General features: G+C 42.5%; 1 protein-coding gene across 1 annotated transcript in view; it reads left to right on the top strand.

Annotated features, from left to right (window-relative positions):
- The window catches only part of EDA25 (CCAAT-binding factor), a 327,784-nt gene that overhangs the window by 275,278 nt on the left and 30,673 nt on the right, over positions 1-21,833 (top strand). Inside the window, 1 exon segment of the mRNA XM_089419585.1 lies at positions 1,879-2,116. Within this exon segment, the coding sequence (XP_089275711.1) occupies positions 1,879-2,116 (238 nt within the window).

The raw sequence follows: 21,833 nt of genomic DNA, 5'->3' as shown, positions 1-21,833 counted from the left end.
TCAGTAGATAAAATAGGTTGGTGATACTGATTGTTAATGTTGCCTGTGAGTATAGATTTGCAAAAGTGCAATTTTTTCCTGACTTTGAGCTACTAGATTATCTCTCTAGGGTTGTATTGGTAATGATTTTAAGATTCTTCTGGATCATTTTCCTATTTCTTTTAGATGAAGATGATATACAACATATTTGTAATTTTCCAGGTTTCCCTTGGCCCTGTTTTAGCACAATGTTATCAAAACTGGACCGAACCAGTCAGAACTGGCCGGTTCGACCGATTGGAGGCAAAAACCAGTTCAGACTGGTAAACCAGACCACTTTTGCTCGGTTCATTACTAGACTGATGAGTTCTTCTACGGAATCGGCTGGTTTGGTACCTTACTGGCCTTTCTTCCTTAAACTGGATGGTTTTGTACAATGCTATCAAGGACCCTTTGAACACAATTTTTTTTCTGAAGTAATGATTATGGCTGGGGATGCCTAGTATTTGACCATATTGCCTGACTAATGCCTAACATTCAAGCCTATTGCCGTACAATGGCTATGCAATTCATGGTAATGTTAAATTCTTAAAGTGAAAGTGACATTCTTCTTTATCTTTCATTTTCAATATGAAAGATAAAGGAGAATGTCACTTTTAAATTTTTAACATTACCTTGAATTGACTTAGGATGTTTGAGAGTGGTTTTGAAGTCATTGGATTTCATATGGAGAAAATAGAATTTTAGATCCCACTCAAAATCCTGCAGGCTTAATAATTTTTTATGATTTTAGGATTGAGGGGATTACAATGTTTCCATTGGATTTTGTCATGTATGAGGGTATGCAACTAGCATTTAATCAAGAGCACAAATCCCTCTATGTACCTTGATGCTAGTGGTATTGATTGTTGAACTCAAACAAAATGTTGAATTGACATGCTAAGTATTTTTTATCTTATTTTAATTCTTAGAGGGTGATTTTGATGACAAAGATCCCATATAGGAAAAGATTTTGATGATATGTAGGTATTTGTTGTAGCATGTTTTTTTTGGATGCTAGAGGCCATCTAGGGCCTTAATGTATTTTCAGTTCAGAGATGGATTGCATTTGGTGTTATTTTGGTTATGTGCACCCTTGCATGGTATATAAATGAAACTTTTTCTTATTTTGGTATAAATGGTCTGGATTCATATGGATACACATGAGTATACTTGTTTTTCTTTGAAACTTGAATATTTTATGTGTTTTTGGTTGACCGGTTTTTTGGTCCAGTTTTTTTATTGGTTCTGGTTCGGTTCCCGGTCCAGGGGGTCTACCAGTTCGATGACTGGTCTGGTTTGGATGACATTGTTTCAACATCCATGTCAAAATTTCATTTCCTTTATCTGCCTTCCATTCTATCACCTGGAGTGGTTTCAGTTTGCAAAATGTCAAGTCAGTTTTTTATATTTTTTAATAATTTGTTATAAATATCTTCCTGTGGAATTCGTTATTTGCACCTTTAAACTATAAGGCCTGAGAAATGGGTTCTCTGTCAATAAGTTTACAGTGTCTGCATTGTGAAATTGGGAGTTGCAAGCTTTTAATAAATATGCACCATGGCATGGTTTTGAAATATAATTCCTCCTTTTTCAAATATTCAAAGCTTAGATAATATATTATGGGCATATCTATGTATTGGGTTTCCGATTTCCCTTCCTGTTCGCTTTATTGAATCATCTGTTATTGTTATTATAGTAATTAGAATTTTGTGTGTGTTACCTGTGCCATAGAGTGCTTGGAAATATGTTAGTTGACATCGTTTTATATGCAATTTCTGTTTGTATCCAAACTTTTTCTTTGTATATACTATATAAGAATTCAGCCAGTGTAATATCTTTGCTATCTTTCTTTTCCAGCAATGCAGATCGTGCCTGTTGGTGGGAACTGACAGCTTTGGCATCTCATTTTCACCCATCAGTAGCAACAATGGCTCGAACTCTTCTTTTAGGTGCCAATATTGTATATAATGGTGATCCTCTAACTGACCTATCACTGGGAGCTTTCATTGATAGATTTATCGAGAAAAAACCAAAGGCTAACAAGAAATCATCTGGAGAGTGGCACGGGGGCTCCCAAATTGCACCTGCAAGAAAGGTTTGCTTGGAAGTTATTACACGGGGCATTTTCCTTGTGATTTTGCACATTTTTAATTATATTTCATCTATCACATAGATTTTCTTATGTTAATCGTTTATGTTAATTGGATAATATTGCTTTACATTTCATCTATCACATAGTTTTTCCTATGTTAATCATTTATGTTAATTGGGTAAGATTGCCTTTAATAATATAATGAGTATACTTTTTATTTACGGTGCCTCTAAGTTAGGCCTTCCTTGAAATACGTATAAATATTTTGCAACTATATGCAAAGGAAAGCATGTAAACAGGATTATTGAGGCATAGATGGCAGTGTTGAAAGTCTATATCATATAGTGCAAAATTTTGAAATCCAAATTTGTGCTTTTCGTGCTTTAAAATAACTCAATTTCTTACCATGATATGATACTTAGCTTTCTTCAATCCTATTGGGCTTAGAATAATTTACTGACCACCCTATTTGGAAATCCGTTAATGGAGGCCAATAAAACAGGGCAGGCTGTTGCCATCTCTGCTATGTTTTATTCGTCTTTGAAGAATAGAAATACATAGTAAATTTTGGCCAGTTTAGAACAGTTTTGGGGCGTTTCTCGTTTGAATCAGTCATACAATCTGGATTTGACTGGTTCTGCATGGGTGGGGGTACTCTGGTTTCAACTGGTCACATAAACTGGATTCGACTGATTCAGTTGCAAACTGATCAAACAGTCAGAATCAATGTTTTAAAACTCATACTCAGAATTGGAGTCAGTTGAGGGTCAACTTGGACTTGAAATCAATTGAGGGTCAACTCGCTCTTGGAATCAATCAATTCAAGCTTGAACTTGGTTGAGGGTCAACTTGGACTTGGATTGACCTAAAGCGATTTGATTTCAATGACTAGGTTTACACAAAAATACATTAAATATTTATATTTTAAAATATATATATATATATATATATATATATATATATATATATTGAAGATTCCAAACATTTAGAGACAAAGTATGCAAAGTCTTCTCTTGTATATACCACATAAGGTTATATATGAGGCAATGTTTTTTTTTTTTTTTCTGAATATGACTACTTCTATTAACTGTGTAAAACATATATACAAAAAGATTACATAGGGCAAGGTTTAAGATTTCTCAGTCTCTTTGGCCTTGCCCACATTGCAGCACCCGCGAGCTCTATTACATGACACTGATAAACTGTCCATGGCTGGACTGAACAGAAGAAACACATAAACATATTGACACTTGGACACAGACATATAACACTGAACACATACATTGGACACTTGGACAGGAAGGCCGACATATGGAAATTGAGACAAAAATCCAAAAATACCATAGCAACATCATTCTTCATTCGTAGACTGGAGCTGCTCTTTAATTCGGCATCCGAAGTGAAGCGTGTTCTCAGAATCCGAGAGCTGGATGATTTTGTGAGGATTGTCATTTCTGGCAAGTTCCCTTGGACCTGGCCAGGGAGCCGCATGCACCAGGGAATCAGCAACATAATCCAAATTGAAATCTAAGTCCTCCATTTTCTGTTTTCCTTTGCTCAAATCCGGCGGATGAAGGTTTACGGGAACCGAGGGGCCTGCGTCTGGATTCATATGGAGGCCTGGTCTTTCCAGTTTCCTCTCTCCTGCAGTATACGGAACAGACCATCCCATCCCCGGTACAAGCACAGGCTGAACTCCTCCGCTCTCTCCACCCATGGGCAGGCAGGCAATAGGGGATTCATCCCTGCTGTTGTGCTGCTTTTGTTGCTGAGGCTCCAAATCATGTTCAACTTCAATTGTCACAATCAGAGAGGAATTAACATGCGGACAGGGGAGGCGATACCTGAGAATTGGAAGCTCCCTGCGACTGTCTCCCTCAGCTGGGCTACTCTCCCTCTGCCCTCCCACTTCGTCGTTGCTGTCCTGAAACCAACGAGGATGGGAGGTGACCTCAATTGAGGAAGAGGGGGAGTGATGGTCATCTCTCGGCGGAGCGCGTCCCTGAATTCCTCCTCTCCTGCTACCCATTCGCAGCCTGTCTCGCGGCATGCTGTCACCGTCAATGCTCTGGATAGTCGCCCAAATCAACGCTGCTCCCAGTGGCAGGTCCGAATGCGGCCTCCAATCTCGCTCAGGAACCAGAACCAGTCCTGAGGGCTCGTTCCACGAGCGGGCGACCAGTGCCCCTTGCCAGAACGCACTCCTAATTCCTAAATCTTCCTCACAGACCTTACCAACCCAGTGACAAAGCAAATGCATCTGGCGTACCCAATGACCCTGCAAATTCACCTCGCTAACAGCAAGGAATGTCAACCAAACGTTCAACAGAGAACTCACCGTCGTTTTCCCTGTGCTCTCCGCCGTCTCACCTTTGCCAGGTTCCCACCTCGGCTCTGCTTTCACCTTGCGGCGAGCACAGAGGAGGGTCACAGAACCAGACGCGCTTGTAACCTGCAAACCCGCCATACTCTTCCACTTAACCTCCTTCCTCCCTCGCATGCTTACCTGCTTCCCTCGAGCCGAGAGGACTGGCATTAATGCCATCCCCTTGCCAGCCTCCGCCTTATTTACTCCCCTTGAATTTCTTGCAACGTGGTACCGTCCCACCTTGAGGTCTTGACACCCGGCCACGTGATGGCCCGTGCCACTCTTGCTTGTCTTAATCACCCGCATCCGGGTCAATGAGATCCTTCTTCGCTTGAGATATACAGTCATGATTGAGCTTATTATCTTTGGAGTTGTTCAGAGAGCCCGTGAAATATGAGATGGCTTGTGAGGCTCCTTTGTTGGCTAATATGTCTGCCACCTTATTCGCTGTCCTTCTTACATGCTTGAACTCTATACTTTGAGTGGTGTGTAGTTTCTCCTCCAATGATTCTAATCTGCTTAATAGTCTCCAGCTCACTGCCACCTTGGCTGCCGGTGATCCGGCTTGGAGTCTTTGGGCAGCGTTGATTAGAATTAAAGAATCCCCTTCTATTTCCAAAGGGAAATAGTTGTGCTGTTCTGCAATGCATACTCCTTTCCATAAAGCTTCTAGTTCGGCTACATTATTGGTATCTTTACCTAAAGCTCCATAGAAGATCTGGATTATTTCCCCTGCGTGGTTGCGAAAGAGTCCTCCATAACCTGCCAGACCAGGATTTCCTTTGGCCGCCCCATCAAAATTCATCTTGTAGGACTCAAACCCAGGGGGGGACCAGCTGGAGGGAGAGGAGCTGCTGATGGTGGATCTGACATCATCTTTTTGGATCATTGAGAGCTTTATGTTCCAAGCCTTCAGGATCTTGCTTTCTAATGGAGTGGTTGGCATGTCCGTATCTGACCATGCTTTGAGGGACAGAGTTTCTTGCAACTGATTAGTGAGGATAGTCCATAAGGCTTCCAATGACCGAGAAGCGTTATTAAAGATTCTGTGATTCCGTTCTTTCCAAAGAAGCCAGTAAATGAAGCCTGGTAGGAGTCTCCACAGGTGATTTAGTAGCGGGCTTTTGTAGGGAGAGGGGTTCCATTTCCTTAAATTTTCTGTTATATCTTCTGTCTTGACATCTGTTTTCATGTGACAGCTCTCTACTTTTCCCCAGATTGTCTTGGCTAGCAAGCAGGTCTCCATAAGATGTCCTATCGTTTCAGAGGCAGTATTACAGTTCGGACATCTAGATGGCCCTACAAAACCTCGTTTTGTCAGATTATCCCACGTTAATATTCTTCGTTTGCTGAGTAGCCATAGAAATGTGGAAATTTTGGGCCATATTTCTGGTCTCCAGATCTTTTCCCATATCGGGTCCTTGAATGGTTGGTTTCCATTATGTCTGAGCTGATGGGCTTCTTGAGTTGTGAATGTGCCTTTGTGTTTATGTCCCCATCGAAGTCTATCAAGTTGAGGAGAGAATCTGATTTTCCTGTATGAGAGTTCTTCCTCTATTTCTTCATAAGTTTCGCTTTGCCAATTATCTTGCCAAAGGCTGGCCTTTTTCCAGGTTCTGAAGTCCATGCTTTCAGAATGCTGCCAAAACTGATTAACTTGTGTGAGTCCTGTTTGTTGCATTTTCTCTTGCAATAGAGGCTTGTGAAAGATTGTATTCAGTGGGGAAGCTGCTGCCACGAGTCCTCCCAGAATTTTGCTGAGTTTCCAGAGTGCACCTCCCAAAAGCAATGTTCTTGTATAAATTTGCTGTGTGGTTTAGCGGCATTCCATATGGGAGAACCTTGTATAGTGGAGTTAATTCTAATTAGATCATTCCATTGGCTACCTGGTGCGTACTTGGCTTGCCACAATTTGGCCCATAGGGCATTTGGCTTGGTGAGCCAATTCCACCACAGGCGGGCTCCCATGATTTCATTGCTATGCATCGGGTCTCTAAGTCCTAGTCCCCCTTCTGATTTGGGTTTGCATACTTCAGACCATTTGACCAGTGCCCACTTTCTGTTGAGACCCGAAGAGCCCCAGAGAAAATTGCGCTGGAGATTACGGATTGATTTGAGGACCCATTTAGGTGCAGCTAAAAGAGAAAAGAGATATATCGGCAAGGCTTGGAGAACCGACTTGATTAATATGAGCCTACTTGCTGTGTTGAGAGCTCGATACGTCCAGAGTGAGAGTTTTGATTCAAATTTGTCTATAAGTGACTTCCAGGAGGAGTGGTTGATGGCTGCCGCAACGAGAGGGGCTCCAAGATAAGTTGACGGAAGTTTAGAAATTTTAAACTGCATAATTCTAGCAATATTTCTTTGAGTGGAGAGGGGTGTATTGAAGAAAAACAGATGTGATTTCGAAGAGTTGATGGAGGTTCCCGAGGCGTTTGAGAAGATAGAGAGCAGAGACTTAAAAACTGAGGCTTCCTTGGAGGATGGATGGCCAAAAAGCAGGGTATCATCAACAAATTGTTGATGGGAGTGAGGAGGAGAGCCATGGACTGTGATTCCTTTTAGCATTTGAGTGGATATAGCTGCCTTCAACAATCTGCCTAGCCCCTCTGCCATAAGAACAAAGAGAAAAGGCGACAATGGATCCCCTTGCCTAATGCCCCTTGATGGCCGAAAAGGTTGTGAAGGAGAACCGTTTAACAAAACTGAAAAGCTTGGGGAGGAGATTAAGTTGTAGACCCATCGTGTCCAAGTATGACTGAAGCCAAAAGCGATGAGCATTTTTTGAATATAGTTCCAACTAAGCTTGTCAAAAGCTTTTGATAAATCTAACTTGAGGAGCATACCTGGTTTGTTGAGAATCTTGAGAGAGTGAATCACTTCATTAGAGAGAACGATCCCGTCCATAATTTGCCGTCCCTCAACATATCCTGTTTGTTCCGGGGAGATGAGCAAGGGTAGCAGCGGTTTGAGTCGGTTTGCAATGACTTTTGATATAAGCTTATATATGACATTGCATAATGCAATTGGTCTGAAGCTTTCAGGCTTGCTTGGTTCTGCACATTTTGGAACAAGTGCTATAAAGGTGGTATTGAGAGCTGGGAGGATCCAGTGCATGCTTCGCGATTCTTCCACTAGCTCCCAAACTTCTTCTTTAAGTAGATCCCAGAATGCATGGTAGAAGTTTGCTGTGAACCCGTCCGGCCCTGGGGCTTTGCCATCTTTGAGCTGGTTCATAGCTTCCTCAATTTCCTTTAGGGATGTCGGCTGTAGTAGTTTATTGTTGTGCTCCTCAGTGATGATTCTAGGAATGTGCTGAGTGATGGCTTTGATCTCTGCATCTCTGTTTCCTTCTGGCTCTTTGAGAATATTTTGGAAGTATTGTGTTAACTCTTTCTCCATGTCTTCATGGTTTTCTACTCTTTCGCCCTGCTGATTGTTGATGAAGGTGATGTTGTTGTGCATTCGTCTCTGTACAGCAGTTCTATGAAAAAATTTTGTGTTTTTTTCCCCATCTTTTAGCCAGGTGATTCGAGATTTCTGTTGCCATAGTATTTCTTCTTGTTTTCTTCTTTCTTCTAATTTTTGCCAAAGGATCTGCTCTTGCTGTGTCTGTTCCTCTGTGCGTCCTTCTTCAATAATAGTTTGCTAGAGATTCTCCATTTGTTGTTCCAATCTTTGTCGATCTTCCTGTATGTTGCCGAATTGAGTCTTGTTCCAATTTTTGAGAGCCTGTTTAAGGTTTTTCAGTTTTTGTTGGAATTGAAACATTTTGGCCCCTTCTGGAGGTCTGTAAGCTTTCCAGGCGTCCTCCACGATCTGGCGGAATTTTGTGTTAGTAAGCCAAAAAGCCTCGAAGCGGAAGGGTCGATTACATTTTGCTCCCGGCCTCGACCACTGGAGCATTATGGGCCAGTGATCAGATCCTCCGTGTGGTAGTATTGACGTGTTGAAGTCGCCGCCTAAGTGGATTGCATTATCTGAAAGGAGAAATCGGTCAAGTCTAGAGGCAATGTGATTGACCCCGCTGCGCTTGTTGGTCCAGGTAAAAATGCCATTGGAAGTAGGAATATCCATTAAATGATTGTCCTGAATGAAGTCTTTGAATCCTTTGCTATCTGATTCCAGCCGTGATCTTCCCCCTGTTTTTTCCTCCAGCGATTTGATGATGTTGAAGTCCCCCCCGCTTATCCATAGCGGGAATTGTCGATTTTCATTCAACCTGGACAGTGTTTCCAACAGATCCAATTTGTGTTGATTATTTTGCGGGAAATAAACATTGGTTAGTTGACCATGAATCTGAGTTCCTATGAGATGAAAGGAAGCCTGTATGAGAAAGTGTGCAGCATGGAAGTCGTAAAGATTAAGGATTTTTGGGTTCCATAATATTGCTAATCCTCTAGATGCACCTGAAGCCCCGACTGACATTAGATTACTGCCTGCCCATATTTTGTTTCGGACCTTGTCCATATCTATTGTGCTTTTTTTTGTTTCTTGAAGAAAAACTAGCGACGGTTTTTCTTTCTGAATCAAGTTTTTGATCATCCTACTTTTTGAGGGACTGTTTAGTCCTCTTACATTCCATGAGACTAGCTTCATGGTAAATGTGATGCGGGTTTGTAGAACCTTGTCAGCTTAGGGAATCGCCCTGATTCCACAAGCAATTCTCCTACAGCAATGGTTCTTTGCAAGTCCGTCTTGCGCCCTCTCTTTTTGTTTTCTTTGAGAATCTTCTTTGCGTCCCATGGACTTCCACCTTGTATACCTAGATGTTTGTTGTGCTGAACTTTGGTTAAGACTCCTTCCAGTCGTTCAATTTGCCATGGAGGAATGGAGTTGTATTCTTTTTGCTTACAAGCTGTTTCAAGTTTTAAAATGTCTATGCCTTCTATGATAATGTTCTCCGGATCCTGATCCATGTTGCTGGGTGTATTCTGTTCCTCCTCTTCGGTTAAGGTATGTAGACTTAGAGCTATAGCTGCATCCATGTCCATATCAGATTCCGGATGCTTAGAATCTATATGAGCTTTCCCTTTACCTTCCAAAGGGTCAGCAGGCATTGAATCATCCTTAGGGCTATCTTCTGGAAGAGATTGGGATGAGCGCTCAGAGCTGATTTTAGCTGCTGAAGTATTTGCAATGGGAGCCTGGGAGGAAGAGGGTTGGGGGTTGGAGTGCAGAGTCTCGCTGTTGTGTGGATACTGGTTGGCAAGAGGCGAGAACATGTTCTTGGCGTCAATACGGAAGGGGGTTTCATGGGTTCCTTGATGCTTTTTAGGATGTCTACGGCGGTTGGGTATTGAGATGAAGCCTTCAGCATCTGTTTGAGGTTCAGAAGGATGAGCTTTGGAGGATTGATTTAGAGGGCAGTCTCTAAATAAATGCCCATGGGCATGACACTTACGGCAACGAAAGGGAATATGCTCATAATCTAAAGTTTGTTCCCATTCAAAGTCTTCGTGAAGGAGACTTACCGATTCCGCTAAAGTCTTGGTCAGGTGCATTTTGACGCAGATCCTGGCATATGAGGTAAACTTGCGCTTCTTTGTCTCTTCCGCTACTTTGATGAAGGTTCCTAGTCTGTTGCCAATGTCTGTAAGTGTGTCCTCCTTCCAATATTCCACTGGTAGACCATACATTCTGATCCAAACCGGAGCCCAGCTGAAGTCCTCCTTGTTTGGGTCAAAACGGGGCTTCCATTCTGTGAGATAAAGCCCAGAGGAGTTGAAAAAATAAGGGCCGCCTTCGAATACCTTGGTCTTATCTTCCAGACAGTTAAATATGGCTGTAAAAAAGCCCTTTGGTCCTAATTGCAGTGTCACCTGTCCCTTGGGTTTCCATTTGGATGCTATCCAGCCATTCAGGGCACGTTCTGTCGGCCAGAATCCCAAGAATTTGCCTATCAGAGCGTGGTCTTGCATGTACTGTATTTCTCCATTGATCCTGTGACTGGGCAGTTCGATCTTGATGCGCTCTGTCGATTTGGGAATGCAGGTAGCCGAAGTCGCCTTTGGCTGTGACGCAGAGCCTTCTGGAGCCTGTTCTGTGTCCGAATCCGTGGCTGCCACCTTGTCTGCAGGGATTTCGTACTCATGAGTTTTCCTATTCTTTTTCTCGCGATTGGTTTCAGGAGGGGGCGGCGGCGCATTTTTTTCTATTCCGCTGAAGGTATCATTCGAGGGAGGGGAGGCAGAGCCTTCCCCTCCTGCAGGCGCAGCCATCGAGGTGTGTCACTCGTAGACCGGCCTCTGGCCTTGCAAAGCCTGGGTTGTTCCTGTAAGTTTCAGAGATGGCGGCGGCAGGGGCCTGTACATCCGTGAGGTTGCAGAGCTCTAGCTAAAAACCTAAATTTCGTCGGTAGATATCATATATGAGGCAATGTTACCAGACTCGGAATCGGCAATAAATCGGCAAGGCAAAAGAGCGAAAAGTTTTAATCGGATCGGGCAAAAATCAGCAAAAAATCATTGAATTCATTAAATAAAAATATACACATATATTGAATTAAAAAAACCATTTTTCATTAATATTGGGTAAAGGCATGTCCAAACAATGCATAATATCAATAGATGTCCAAAATATCATGAATGAATAAGTATCTCATATATGTTATGAGTCCAAACATGATCCAAAGCACTGAGTCTTGAGTCCTTAGAAGCATATGCTTCTAAAAGTTTACAAAAAACTGCATACTAATCAGAAAAAAATCAGCAACTAAGAGTCTAAGACTCTTAAGAGTGAGAACTAGAAGTGATTCCTTCCACTCCTTCGCTTGCTTGACTCTCAAAGTTCTCCAAGTCATGAAGGCTTAAAAGAGGAGGCTCATCTAATTGAACCCAGTCTGCCGCATTTGTAGTTTGCAAATCTATCTCTTCAAGGTCGATTGGTGAATGATCCATACTTGTCATTATCATGAGACATTGAAATGTGAATTAAAGTTTCACTTTGAAGTTTGAAGTTTGAACTTTAAAGTACGAACTAGATTATGAAACCTTCAAATTCAAGCTCTCGAGTCTCACCTAGTATTTGTTTGTTGCGAAGTCGTAGATTGTAATGAACAAATACAAGGTCATTCAAGCGTTTTTGTGTCGATCAGTTGTGCTTCCTAGAATGTATTTTCTCAAATATGCTCCAGTTGCATTCACAACCTGAAGCACTGCATGCTTGGTTTAAGATTCGAATGGCAAATCTCTTCAAATCTGGCGTATCACTACCAAAGTTTTGCCACCAAAGACCTAGCAAGTGGTAAGGGGCTGTGAGTAGAAGTACTAAATAGTAAAAACTTAAAAAGAAAAGAAAATTTAATAAAACATTTAACATACAAAATAAAGTTCAAACAAATTTAATGAATTGATGAAGCCTTCAAGCTGGGTACCTGGCAACATCTTAGACCTTTGTCTTATAGCACTGGTATAGGCAAACAATTTAGATGGCGCCCTATAATCTTGTAGTTGGGAAAAGACACGATTTTGATGTTTTGGATCAGGTAAGCACCTTTCCATGCATGTCATAAGTCCTTTGCCAACCTCCCCATCCTCATTAAATTTGCTCTTATCATAAAAATATTGTGGGTTTAAAAAGTACCCGGCAGCATGTAAGGGGGAATGCAATTGCCTATCCCAACGTGCATCTATAATGTCCCAAAGAGGCATATACTTTGTCTCATCATCCCCATATCTCCTTTTGATGGCCTTCTTTGCGAGATCCATCGCCTCATAAATATAACCCATAGCGGGTTTGTCACCATCAACCATCCTGAAAGTTCAAGCATTCAAATTTAAAGAAATATGAAACATTGTAAATAAAAAGAAGCTTGAAATGAAATTTAAAAAATGAAAAAGTTAAAAGACTTGAAGTACCTAAGAACTCTAACAAGGGACTCCGTCACAATAATAATCTCTTCAACATCTTTCCAGAAACCATCATTAAACACAAGTGCAACAATTTTGATGCCTTCAAGGGTCTTGGAATGTTTAGATCCCATCCACTCAGGTCCAAGAACATCCTCTTCAGATTTATCTTTTGCTCAACCACAGATTGCAAAGATATGAAATTTGTTGCAAATCTAATCACTGCAGGTCGAACAATTTCTTTACCTTCAATTTATTTTCTCATAGCGTTTAGGACAATAGTGTGGTTGTATAGGTATTTGGTTATGGATTTTGCCTTCTCCAAAACCTCATGTATCCAATGAAGCTTACCAATGTCCTCAAGCATTAAATCTATGCAATGGCCAGCACAAGAGGTCCAAAAAATAGTGGGGTGCCTAATCTCAAAAAGTTTACCAGCAGCCATATAATTCGCTGCATTATCGGTGACAATTTGTACAACATGTTCTTCTCCCACTTCTTGAACGCCTTCCTCCATCATTTCACAGATAAGTTGTTAGGGTCCCACCCTAACCCCCTTATTTATGTAGTGGGATCGAGTCATAGTAAAGAGTCAATAAAGCCCATATTAATAATTGTAAGTGGTTAACCCACAATTAATGACGGGACCACAGTTAGTTGCAAATGGGCCATGGTATTAATAAAACCCATGGTATTGATCCATGGTATTGCATGTATGAGTCATATATAAAGGATAGAGACTCCATGCGAGGAGCATCGTGTCTTATTTTTGTATCGAGCTCTGCTCTATTGGAGGTTGCCCCCTCGAAGAGGCCAATAAACATTGCTTTCTGAATAATAAAATATTTGCTGTTGTCTCTCACTATTCTATGTTCTGGGTATATTTCTTCGCATATTCTGTATTTGGGTATCCTTTTGCAGGTTAAGAGCATAACAAGTGGTATCAGAGCACTTTCTAGGGCCAGTGGGATCTCCATTTCTTAGCAATTTTTTTTTTTGGCTAGAGACATGTTCCAGCGTCTTTAAACCACGGGATCTGTTGTTGAGCGCATAAACCTGCGGATTTGGGGAGGCATGCACGCAGGAAATACAAGAGGTGGTCACGCTTGTTGGACTCCCTTGTAACCCCTGTGGGTACCCCTTCGAGTAGTAGCGCATTAGACAGAACCGCGTACGGACTGTCTTCCAAGTACCTTCTGGGTATATCGAAAGCCCCTTAGCTCCTCTGCAACCTCGCCATAGATAAACCGTCGGCTGTCTTGCTGCTACAGTACATTGAGAACAACACTCGGAGAGATTACTCGCCCGTACGATAGGGTAGTCGGGTTGTATGGCTAAGGGTACGGTTGATCCTCCTTAGTTAGAGCCCTGAAACATTGGGCCGAGTACTATTGTCAGACACTTATGTATATTGCGATCTGTAGCACCTGACACTCCTCGGGACCATAGCTCCCTTTTCTATCTTGGGATCATGCATCATCTCTGCCAGATCTGCTCGCGCAAAGGGGTGCAGCAGCAACAGACATCAATCCTTCAGTTTCGACCAGCGATTCTGATCTATTAGATCCATCAGATCTGCAGCAGAAATCTGTTCCGCCGCTCAGAGCTATCCGATCCGCCATTCAGATCTCTCAGATCCACCGAATCTGAGTAGTTGTGTGGGGTTCCTATACCGGGGCATGATTTTTGCAGGACTTTTGGCAGCATTGACATTTTGAGGATTCGGTTACTGCAGTATTCCTAAGGAAGGAGTAAAACTCCGTTAGGAGTTTTCAGGAAAAAAAAAGTCTGAGATCTTCCGGGGCGCTTATTGGTGATCTAGCCCATCAGAATTAGGACGACGAGCTGAGCACGGTGGTACCATTCAATTCTTAGTGAAATTTTTTTTTGGGCGGTCCCAAATTTCAAGAACATCAGGTCGGTGCATGGTAGAAACTAGAGCTCAAGCTATGGCCAATGAGAGGATGGACAAACTAGAACAAACCGTGCAATCCCTCCAACTTCAGCTTGACAGACTAACTAGCATAATCCCGAAGGGCAAGGAGGAAACCCACGAGGAGGCGTATATTGGCAATGGACACAGTGAGGGTGGGTCTAGCCACTCTCTTCACCTCTGGGGCCCCCACCAACAATCTCGTCCGCGACCTCCCAAGTTGGATATGCATAAATTTGATGGTTCTCACCCGGCAGCATGGATAGCACAAATGGAGCAGTATTTCAATCTGAATAACATCTTAGATAATGAGACTCAGCGTATGGTGGGGAGCATGTACTTGGACACTGAAAGGTGGCAATGGTGGGAATGGCATCAACGTTGCAATGGACCTTTTGTGACTTGGACCACCTTCAAAAAAGCTCTTACATACCGCTTTGACTAGGAATCTTCTTTTCTGGGTCGTCTTACTAAGCTCCGACAGACTGGCACAGTGGATGAATATGCTACAGCCTTTGAAGCCTTAGCCTTCCGCACTAGGGGTCTCTTAGATGTGTTCTACACGGAATGTTTTATCAGCGGTCTTAAAGAAGCCATAAAAGCCCACGTCCTACTACATGACCCTCCCACATGGACGGAGGCTTGCAAGGTAGCTCGTAACGTGGAACGTGCGTTAGCAGCCCAGTACAGTCGCCCAAATGTCACAGCTAAGGGTCGCCCCCCACAGGCTCACAGCATGACTCAAACACTTAAGGTTCAAAAGGTGTCACCTGCAGAAATGGCCGAAAGAAGAAAGCAAGGATTATGTTACTGCTGTGATGAAAAATACTCCCCAGTTCATAAATGCAAGGAGCTCAAATTTTTTCAAATTGATGCCACTGATTACAACTCATCGGAGGAAGATCCACCACTGGAGGAACATGAGGCGGTAGAAGAGGACAACCAAAAGGACAATGTCCCTAACGAACCCGTTATTTCGCTACATGCTTTGGCCGAGATTTCTTCACCTCAAACTCTCAAAATTAGAGGTTTTATTAAACATCGCCCAGTAGTAGTCTTGATTGATAGTGGAAGTACACATAATTTCATCCATCAAAGAGTCGCGAAAGCAGTGCATTGTTTTGTACGAGCAGTTTCTAACTTCCAAGTCCAAATTGCGGATGGGGGCACAATGAAATGTGAAGGCCGCTGTGAAAATGTCAAACTTCAAATGGGGGATTATTAGTTGAAGACCCACATGTTTGCCATACACATGGGAGGGTGCGACATTGTCCTCGGTGCTGAATGGCTTCGCACCCTTGGGCCAATCACAATGGATTTCCAAGAGTTATATATGAGTTTTAAGCAGAACAACTCCACACATACCCTCCGTGGACTCCAGGCGGGAGCTCCCTCTATCATTAGCTCGCATAGGATGGAAAAATTGCTAAAAAGGGCCATCATGGAGTTATAGCTCAATTTAATGCCATCTAGGCAGTCGAAACCAAGTCTCTGCCGATTCATCCTGAGATGCAACAGATTTTAAATAACCATCTGCCGGTCTTTGACAAGCGTCATGAGCTTCCACTCTCGAGAGGGGAACATGATCATAGCATCACCTTGGTTCCAGGGGCCCAACCCCCAAATGTGCGCCCATACAGATATCCGTTCACCCAAAAGAATGAAGTATTAAAAATAATCAAGGAACTTTTGGAAGCAGGTGTCATTCGTCCCAACATTAGTCCTTATTCATCACCGGTGGTCATGGTGCTCAAGAAAGATGGGGAGTGGCGAATGCGTCCAGACTTCAGGGCCCTCAATAAGTTGTCAGTCAAAGATAAATTTCCCATCCTGGTGGTTGATGATTTGCTGGATGAACTCAATGGAGCTCAATTCTTCACTAAGCTGGATCTTCGCTCAGGCTACCACCAAATTCGCATGAAGGAAGTCGACATTTCAAAGACTGCTTTTTGAACTCATGAAGGCCATTATGAGTTCCTGGTCATGCCATTCGGTCTTTGTAATGCCCCATCTACCTTTCAGAGCCTTATGAACCACCTTCTCAAACCATATCTCACGAAATTTGTCCTTGTATTCTTCGATGACATCCTTATCTATAGTTGCACTTGGGCCGCACATCTTCAGCATGTAGATCTACTCTTGCAACTGCTCCGCAAGCATAAATTATTTGTTAAGATGTCCAAGTGTTCGTTTGGCATGGAAGAAGTTGAGTATTTGGGCTACATTGTGGGGCGTTAAGGTGTCAAGGTGGACCCCAAAAAGATCCAGCCAATGCAGGATTGGCCTCAACCTAAGACCTTGAAGAGCCTGAGAGGATTTTTGGGTCTCACAGGTTATTATCACAAATTTGTCCGCAATTATGGTCGCATAGCAAAGCCCCTCACTCAACTCCTGAAGAAAAATTCATTCTTCTGGAATGAGGACGCACAACATGCATTTACAGCTCTCAAAAATGCCATGTGTTCCACTCCAGTCTTAGCACTCCCTGACTTCACCAAATCTTTTGTCATTGAATGTGATGCTTCGGGTACGGGTATTGGGGCGGTCTTAATGTAGGAAGGGCAAACTTTGGCCTTCACAAGCCAACAACTAAGTGGGAAGAATCTAGGCCAATCTACCTATGAGAAGGAAATGATGGCCATTTTACATGCAGTAGAGACTTGGCGACCTTACTTATTGGGGCGACGTTTCCAAATCCGCAAAGACCATCACAGTCTTAAATATTTTTTGGAGCAACGCCTATCCTCCCCACAACAAAATAAATGGCGCGCCAAAATGCTGGGATATGATTATGAGATCATTTACAAGAAAGGACAAGAAAATAGTGTAGCAGATGCATTATCTCGCTAATTTGAGGAGGGAAGTACCCTGTTAGCAATTTCCCTTCCCATTCCAAAATGGATTGAAGAGGCTCGCAGGGAATGGTTTTCACATCCCGGGCTCTCCCAACTCATTTCTCAATTGCAGGCGGATCCAAATTCCACCAAGGGCTACTCGTGGCAGGATGAGATTCTTTGCTACAGGGACAGAGTCGTAATATCACCAACATCCACCCTCAAAAGTTGCATTTTGGCAGAATTGCACTCATCCCCCATTACAGGACATTCAGGCTTTCAGAAGACGTATGCTCGCACCAAAAGATCATTTTTTTGGACAGGCATGAAAAAGGACATCCTTACTTTTGTAGCAGAATGAGATGTCTGTCAATGCCACAAAGGGGAGATCGTCAAAGCACCAGGCACATTACAACTGTTGCCTATCCCGGCAGCAATATGGACGGAGGTTTCTATGGATTTCATTACAGGTCTTCCAAAGTCAGGAAACAAGTCAGTCATCATGGTGGTTGTGGACAGACTTTCGAAGTATGCTCATTTCTGCGCCCTACCCCACCCGTTTACACCGACTTTGGTCGCTCAATCTTTCATGGATCAGATCTTCAAATTGCATGGCATGCCCACTTCTATTGTGTCCGATCGCGACCCGATCTTCACTAGTAATTTTTGGCAGGAACTCTTCAAGCTACAAGGCACCCAACTAAAACTCAGTACTTCTTATCATCCACAAACAGATGGTCAAACTGAAGCCGTCAACAAATGTCTGGAAACCTACCTTAGGTGTTTCACTTCAGAAAAGCAACATCTTTGGGTATAGTGGTTACCTCTGGCTGAATGGTGGTATAAGACCAACTATCATGCCACCACCAAAATGACTCCCTATGAAGCAATATATGGTCAACTCCCTCATCCTCCTACTTCTTATATCAAGGGGTGCTCAAAGGTACAAGCAGTGGATCAACTCCTACAAAACCGCGCAACCATGCTCGCCCATCTTAGAGAGAATCTTCATCAAGGTCAAAACCGCATGAAGCAACAGGTAGACCAGCATCGCTCAGAGCGCCAATTTCAAGAAGGGGATTAGGTCTTTTTGAGGCTGCAACCATATAAGCAAACATCACTCAAAGACAAGGGTTGTCAGAAACTATCTCCAAAATTCTACGGACCATATCAAGTACTTCAGCGCATTGGAGAAGTACAAGCTGGCTTTGCCGCCTACTGCAAAAGTCCATCCAGTTTTCCATGTCTCATGCCTCAAGAAAGTGACTGGGAACAATTGCAGAATTCAAACTAGTCTACCTGAATTGGACGAGGAAGGGTCAATCTGGCTTCAACCTGAACAGGTCCTAGACACACGAGAAAGGCACCTGCGTGGCTGCATGATTAGGGAAGTTCTCATCAAGTGGAAAGACACCTCTTCGGAAGATGCAACTTGGGAACCAACCACTATTCTTCAACAGTTTCCGCAGCTTCAGCCTTGAGGACAAGGCTATTCTTAAGGGGGAGGGCATGTTAGGGTCCCACCCTAACCCCCTTATTTATGTAGTGGGATCGAGTCATAGTAAAGAGTCAATAAAGCCCATATTAATAATTGTAAGTGGTTAACCCGCAATTAATGACGGGACCACAGTTAGTTGCAAATGGGCCATGGTATTAGATAGATGGTATTAATAAAACCCATGGTATTGATCCATGGTATTGCATGTATGAGTCATATATAAAGGATAGAGACTCCCTGCGAGGAGCATCGTGTCTTATTTTTGTATCGAGCTCTGCTCTATTGGAGGTTGCCCCCTCGAAGAGGCCAGTGAACATTGCTTTCTGAATAATAAAATATTTGCTGTTGTCTCTCACTATTCTATGTTCTGGGTATCTTTCTTCGCATATTCTGTATTTGGGTATCTTTTTGCAGGTTATGAGCATAACATAAGTTGGGCAGTCTTAACCTTGTCTGAAGCATCCACTGATTTGAGAAAATTGTGCTTGCGGGACAAGATACAAGGAAATTTATTAAAGTTCTATTCCTCTGATCTGTCCATCCATCACTCATGATGGTGCACCCTATTTCTACCCATGATGAACGAAACTCAGCTAGCACAAGCATGACATCTTCAACACTCTATAACAACATATCTGTCCTAAGGCTCTCTGATGTGGGGGCTTTGAACCCTGGACCTGCAATAGCAATTGCATCAACCATAGCTTGCCAATAAGGATTTCTGGCACAGTGGAAAGGTATGTCAGAACAGTACCAAAAGTTAGCAATGGCCTTCCTTGCCTGACTATGGATATTTTTTTTCCAACCAGTGGCATCCAAGGTAGGTTGGGAAATGGGTTTTGTGCGGGGAGCAAAAAAGGTGTTTATGTTTCCACCTCTAGTGTTGAAGGAAGGAGTCGAAGGACTCGTATGGCCTTGAGTTTGACTTGGCCTTGGAGGCATGTGTGGGAAACTTGGGAACGACATTGAGGATTCAACAGAGTGAGGTGACATGGGGCTAGTGGTAGAAAAATTATCAACCCCAAGAGTTCCTATTGCAGTATTTTGCTTTGCTTTCTTGGCATTATGCTGATCTAACATATCAAGGGCCAAGGTTGCTTGGTGTTTGACATTATCGTCAACGTTGCTGCAAAGACCTATATCATGGCCAGGTATTTGTGCAAGGTGGAACTTGAATCTATAAATGCCTCCACTACATTTCGTTTTGCAAAATTTACAAAGAAGCCTGGGGTCTCCGGGAATCTTGTCACAATAAGCCCAAGCAAACTCCGTCTCCCTCGACATTGTTGTTGCTTTGAACTTGTGTTTAATTTGTTGCTTCTGTTAAGATTTGGAGTCGTGGCTGCTATTTAATTTGTGGCTCATGTGAAAGACAATAAAAAATCAAATTTAAAAATGATCCAAAAATTTAAAATATGCTAGAAATCTAAAAAATTAAATGAAGACAGATGTCAGTAAACATATAGAAATGTTGCCTTTCAATAAAACCAGAAAAACATATTGCTTGATACATGAAATGCAGGTTACATATTGCTTGATATTATATATTATATATTAAGAAAACATGCAGAACCCTGGTTTTATTCAATGGAGCACAACATAGCTCTAAAAATTGGCACAAAATCACACCAAGAAAGTGCCATGTCATGCTGAAAGGCCAAAGTGCAGTACTGCCTTTTGCTGGTTGAGAACAGTCATAACAGCGACACAGATGACATGCGAAGCAGACCAAAAAATGGCACTTTAACTGCTTGAAAATTCCTTAAGAAGTGCGTCTCCTTACCAAGCAAACATACTCAACACCCTATCTCATGCGAAAGAGATCCAAAAATTGTGCTCTCCATCACACCAACAACAGTAACAATAGCACCCTGACCCTCCTCTAAGGTTGACTTATCTCTCATTAAATCTCGAAAAAGGTGCTTGGAATAAGTAATTTTCAAGCTTGTTTATTGATCATGCAAAATAACAGAAAGTCTTCACAGGTGAATTTGACTTAGCCTGAGGTGTAAGCAACCTCCATATGTTGGTCCTCCATGTGCATATCCCAAGAACGTAGCTTAGGGAGTAAGCTACCTCATTAGACGTGGATTTGAAATAGATCTGATATGCTTCATATCAGAGTTGGAAAACAGTGCAATTTGTTTCTCAAAGGCAATGGAAATTTATTGTATCAAGCAATATGTTTTTGGCATTTGCAGAATGTTAAAATGAATGTTAAAAATTTGGTGCTTCTTTAAACTTTTCAGATAACTATCACAATTGTAAACTGCCCTATTTTCCCATCTCTTGATACATTATCATCTGAATGGATTGCCATAATTGAGCACCTTGATTCATAATCAGAGTTCCATTTACCCAAGTACTTAGCTTGATCCCTGTAGGATGTTGCACCTTAGTGCTACATAATCTACATGTTGCTCAACAGGTGAAAAAGAAAGGTCAGAACTCAAGGCAAATAATAGCCACACTGTTAATACGTATTCAGGACTAGAAATACTGCTGTAGATAACAAATTTCTGTGAGTTTGCAGGCTGTTTGCATGATGAGACAGGTCCACATTTCAATGATTAGTGGAGAATGCAATCTGAAACTTTCAGCCCATTAATACAGATTCTATGTTGGGTTTGAAATAAGATTCGAAATGGAAACCTCTGCTTTATTTACTGCACATTACAGCTTTGAGAACTTAAAATGAATACCTCACCGTTCACGCAGGTTACCTCAGGGCTCACGCAGGTGTATGTCAACAATCCGGCTCTGCGGCTCTGCGGTGTAACCGTGTCTGTCAACAATCCGGCTCTGCGGTGTCGACTCTGCAGTGTCTGGACCCTGAACTATGAAATAGCTCTACGACGTAACCAATAAACTTACAAAGCGACAATCCAAAACCCAAAACGCGATAAACCCTAAACCCAAAACTGGCGGGACTCTGGAAAAAAACGCGGAATCGGAAAAATTGGAATAATCACCATACTCACGAGTCAAACTCACGTTGACCACGAGTCAAACTTGGTAAATGTGGTTTGACTCGCAAAGATTTGACTCGGATCGTTTCATGGGCGAGCAGAGTTGGAATCGCGAGTAATCGACAAAATCGGCGATCCCTGTTTCACTGACATGAGGTATATGTGGTAAGGGTAGCCCCAAGGGCTAGATCAATTGGTTGAGTCGTTGTTAAAGCACCTTTGCTATTGAGAGGCAACGGGTTCAATTCTCGTGACACTCTTAGGGTCA

The sequence above is a fragment of the Pinus tabuliformis genome, chromosome 4_1 (genome assembly GCF_031772625.1).
Source record: "Pinus tabuliformis cultivar Carrire ecotype Pingquan chromosome 4_1, CPIR1, whole genome shotgun sequence".
Classification (NCBI taxonomy): domain Eukaryota; kingdom Viridiplantae; phylum Streptophyta; class Pinopsida; order Pinales; family Pinaceae; genus Pinus; species Pinus tabuliformis.
Note: the sequence above shows the minus strand (reverse complement) of the source record. Positions and strands in the feature narration are given on the sequence as shown.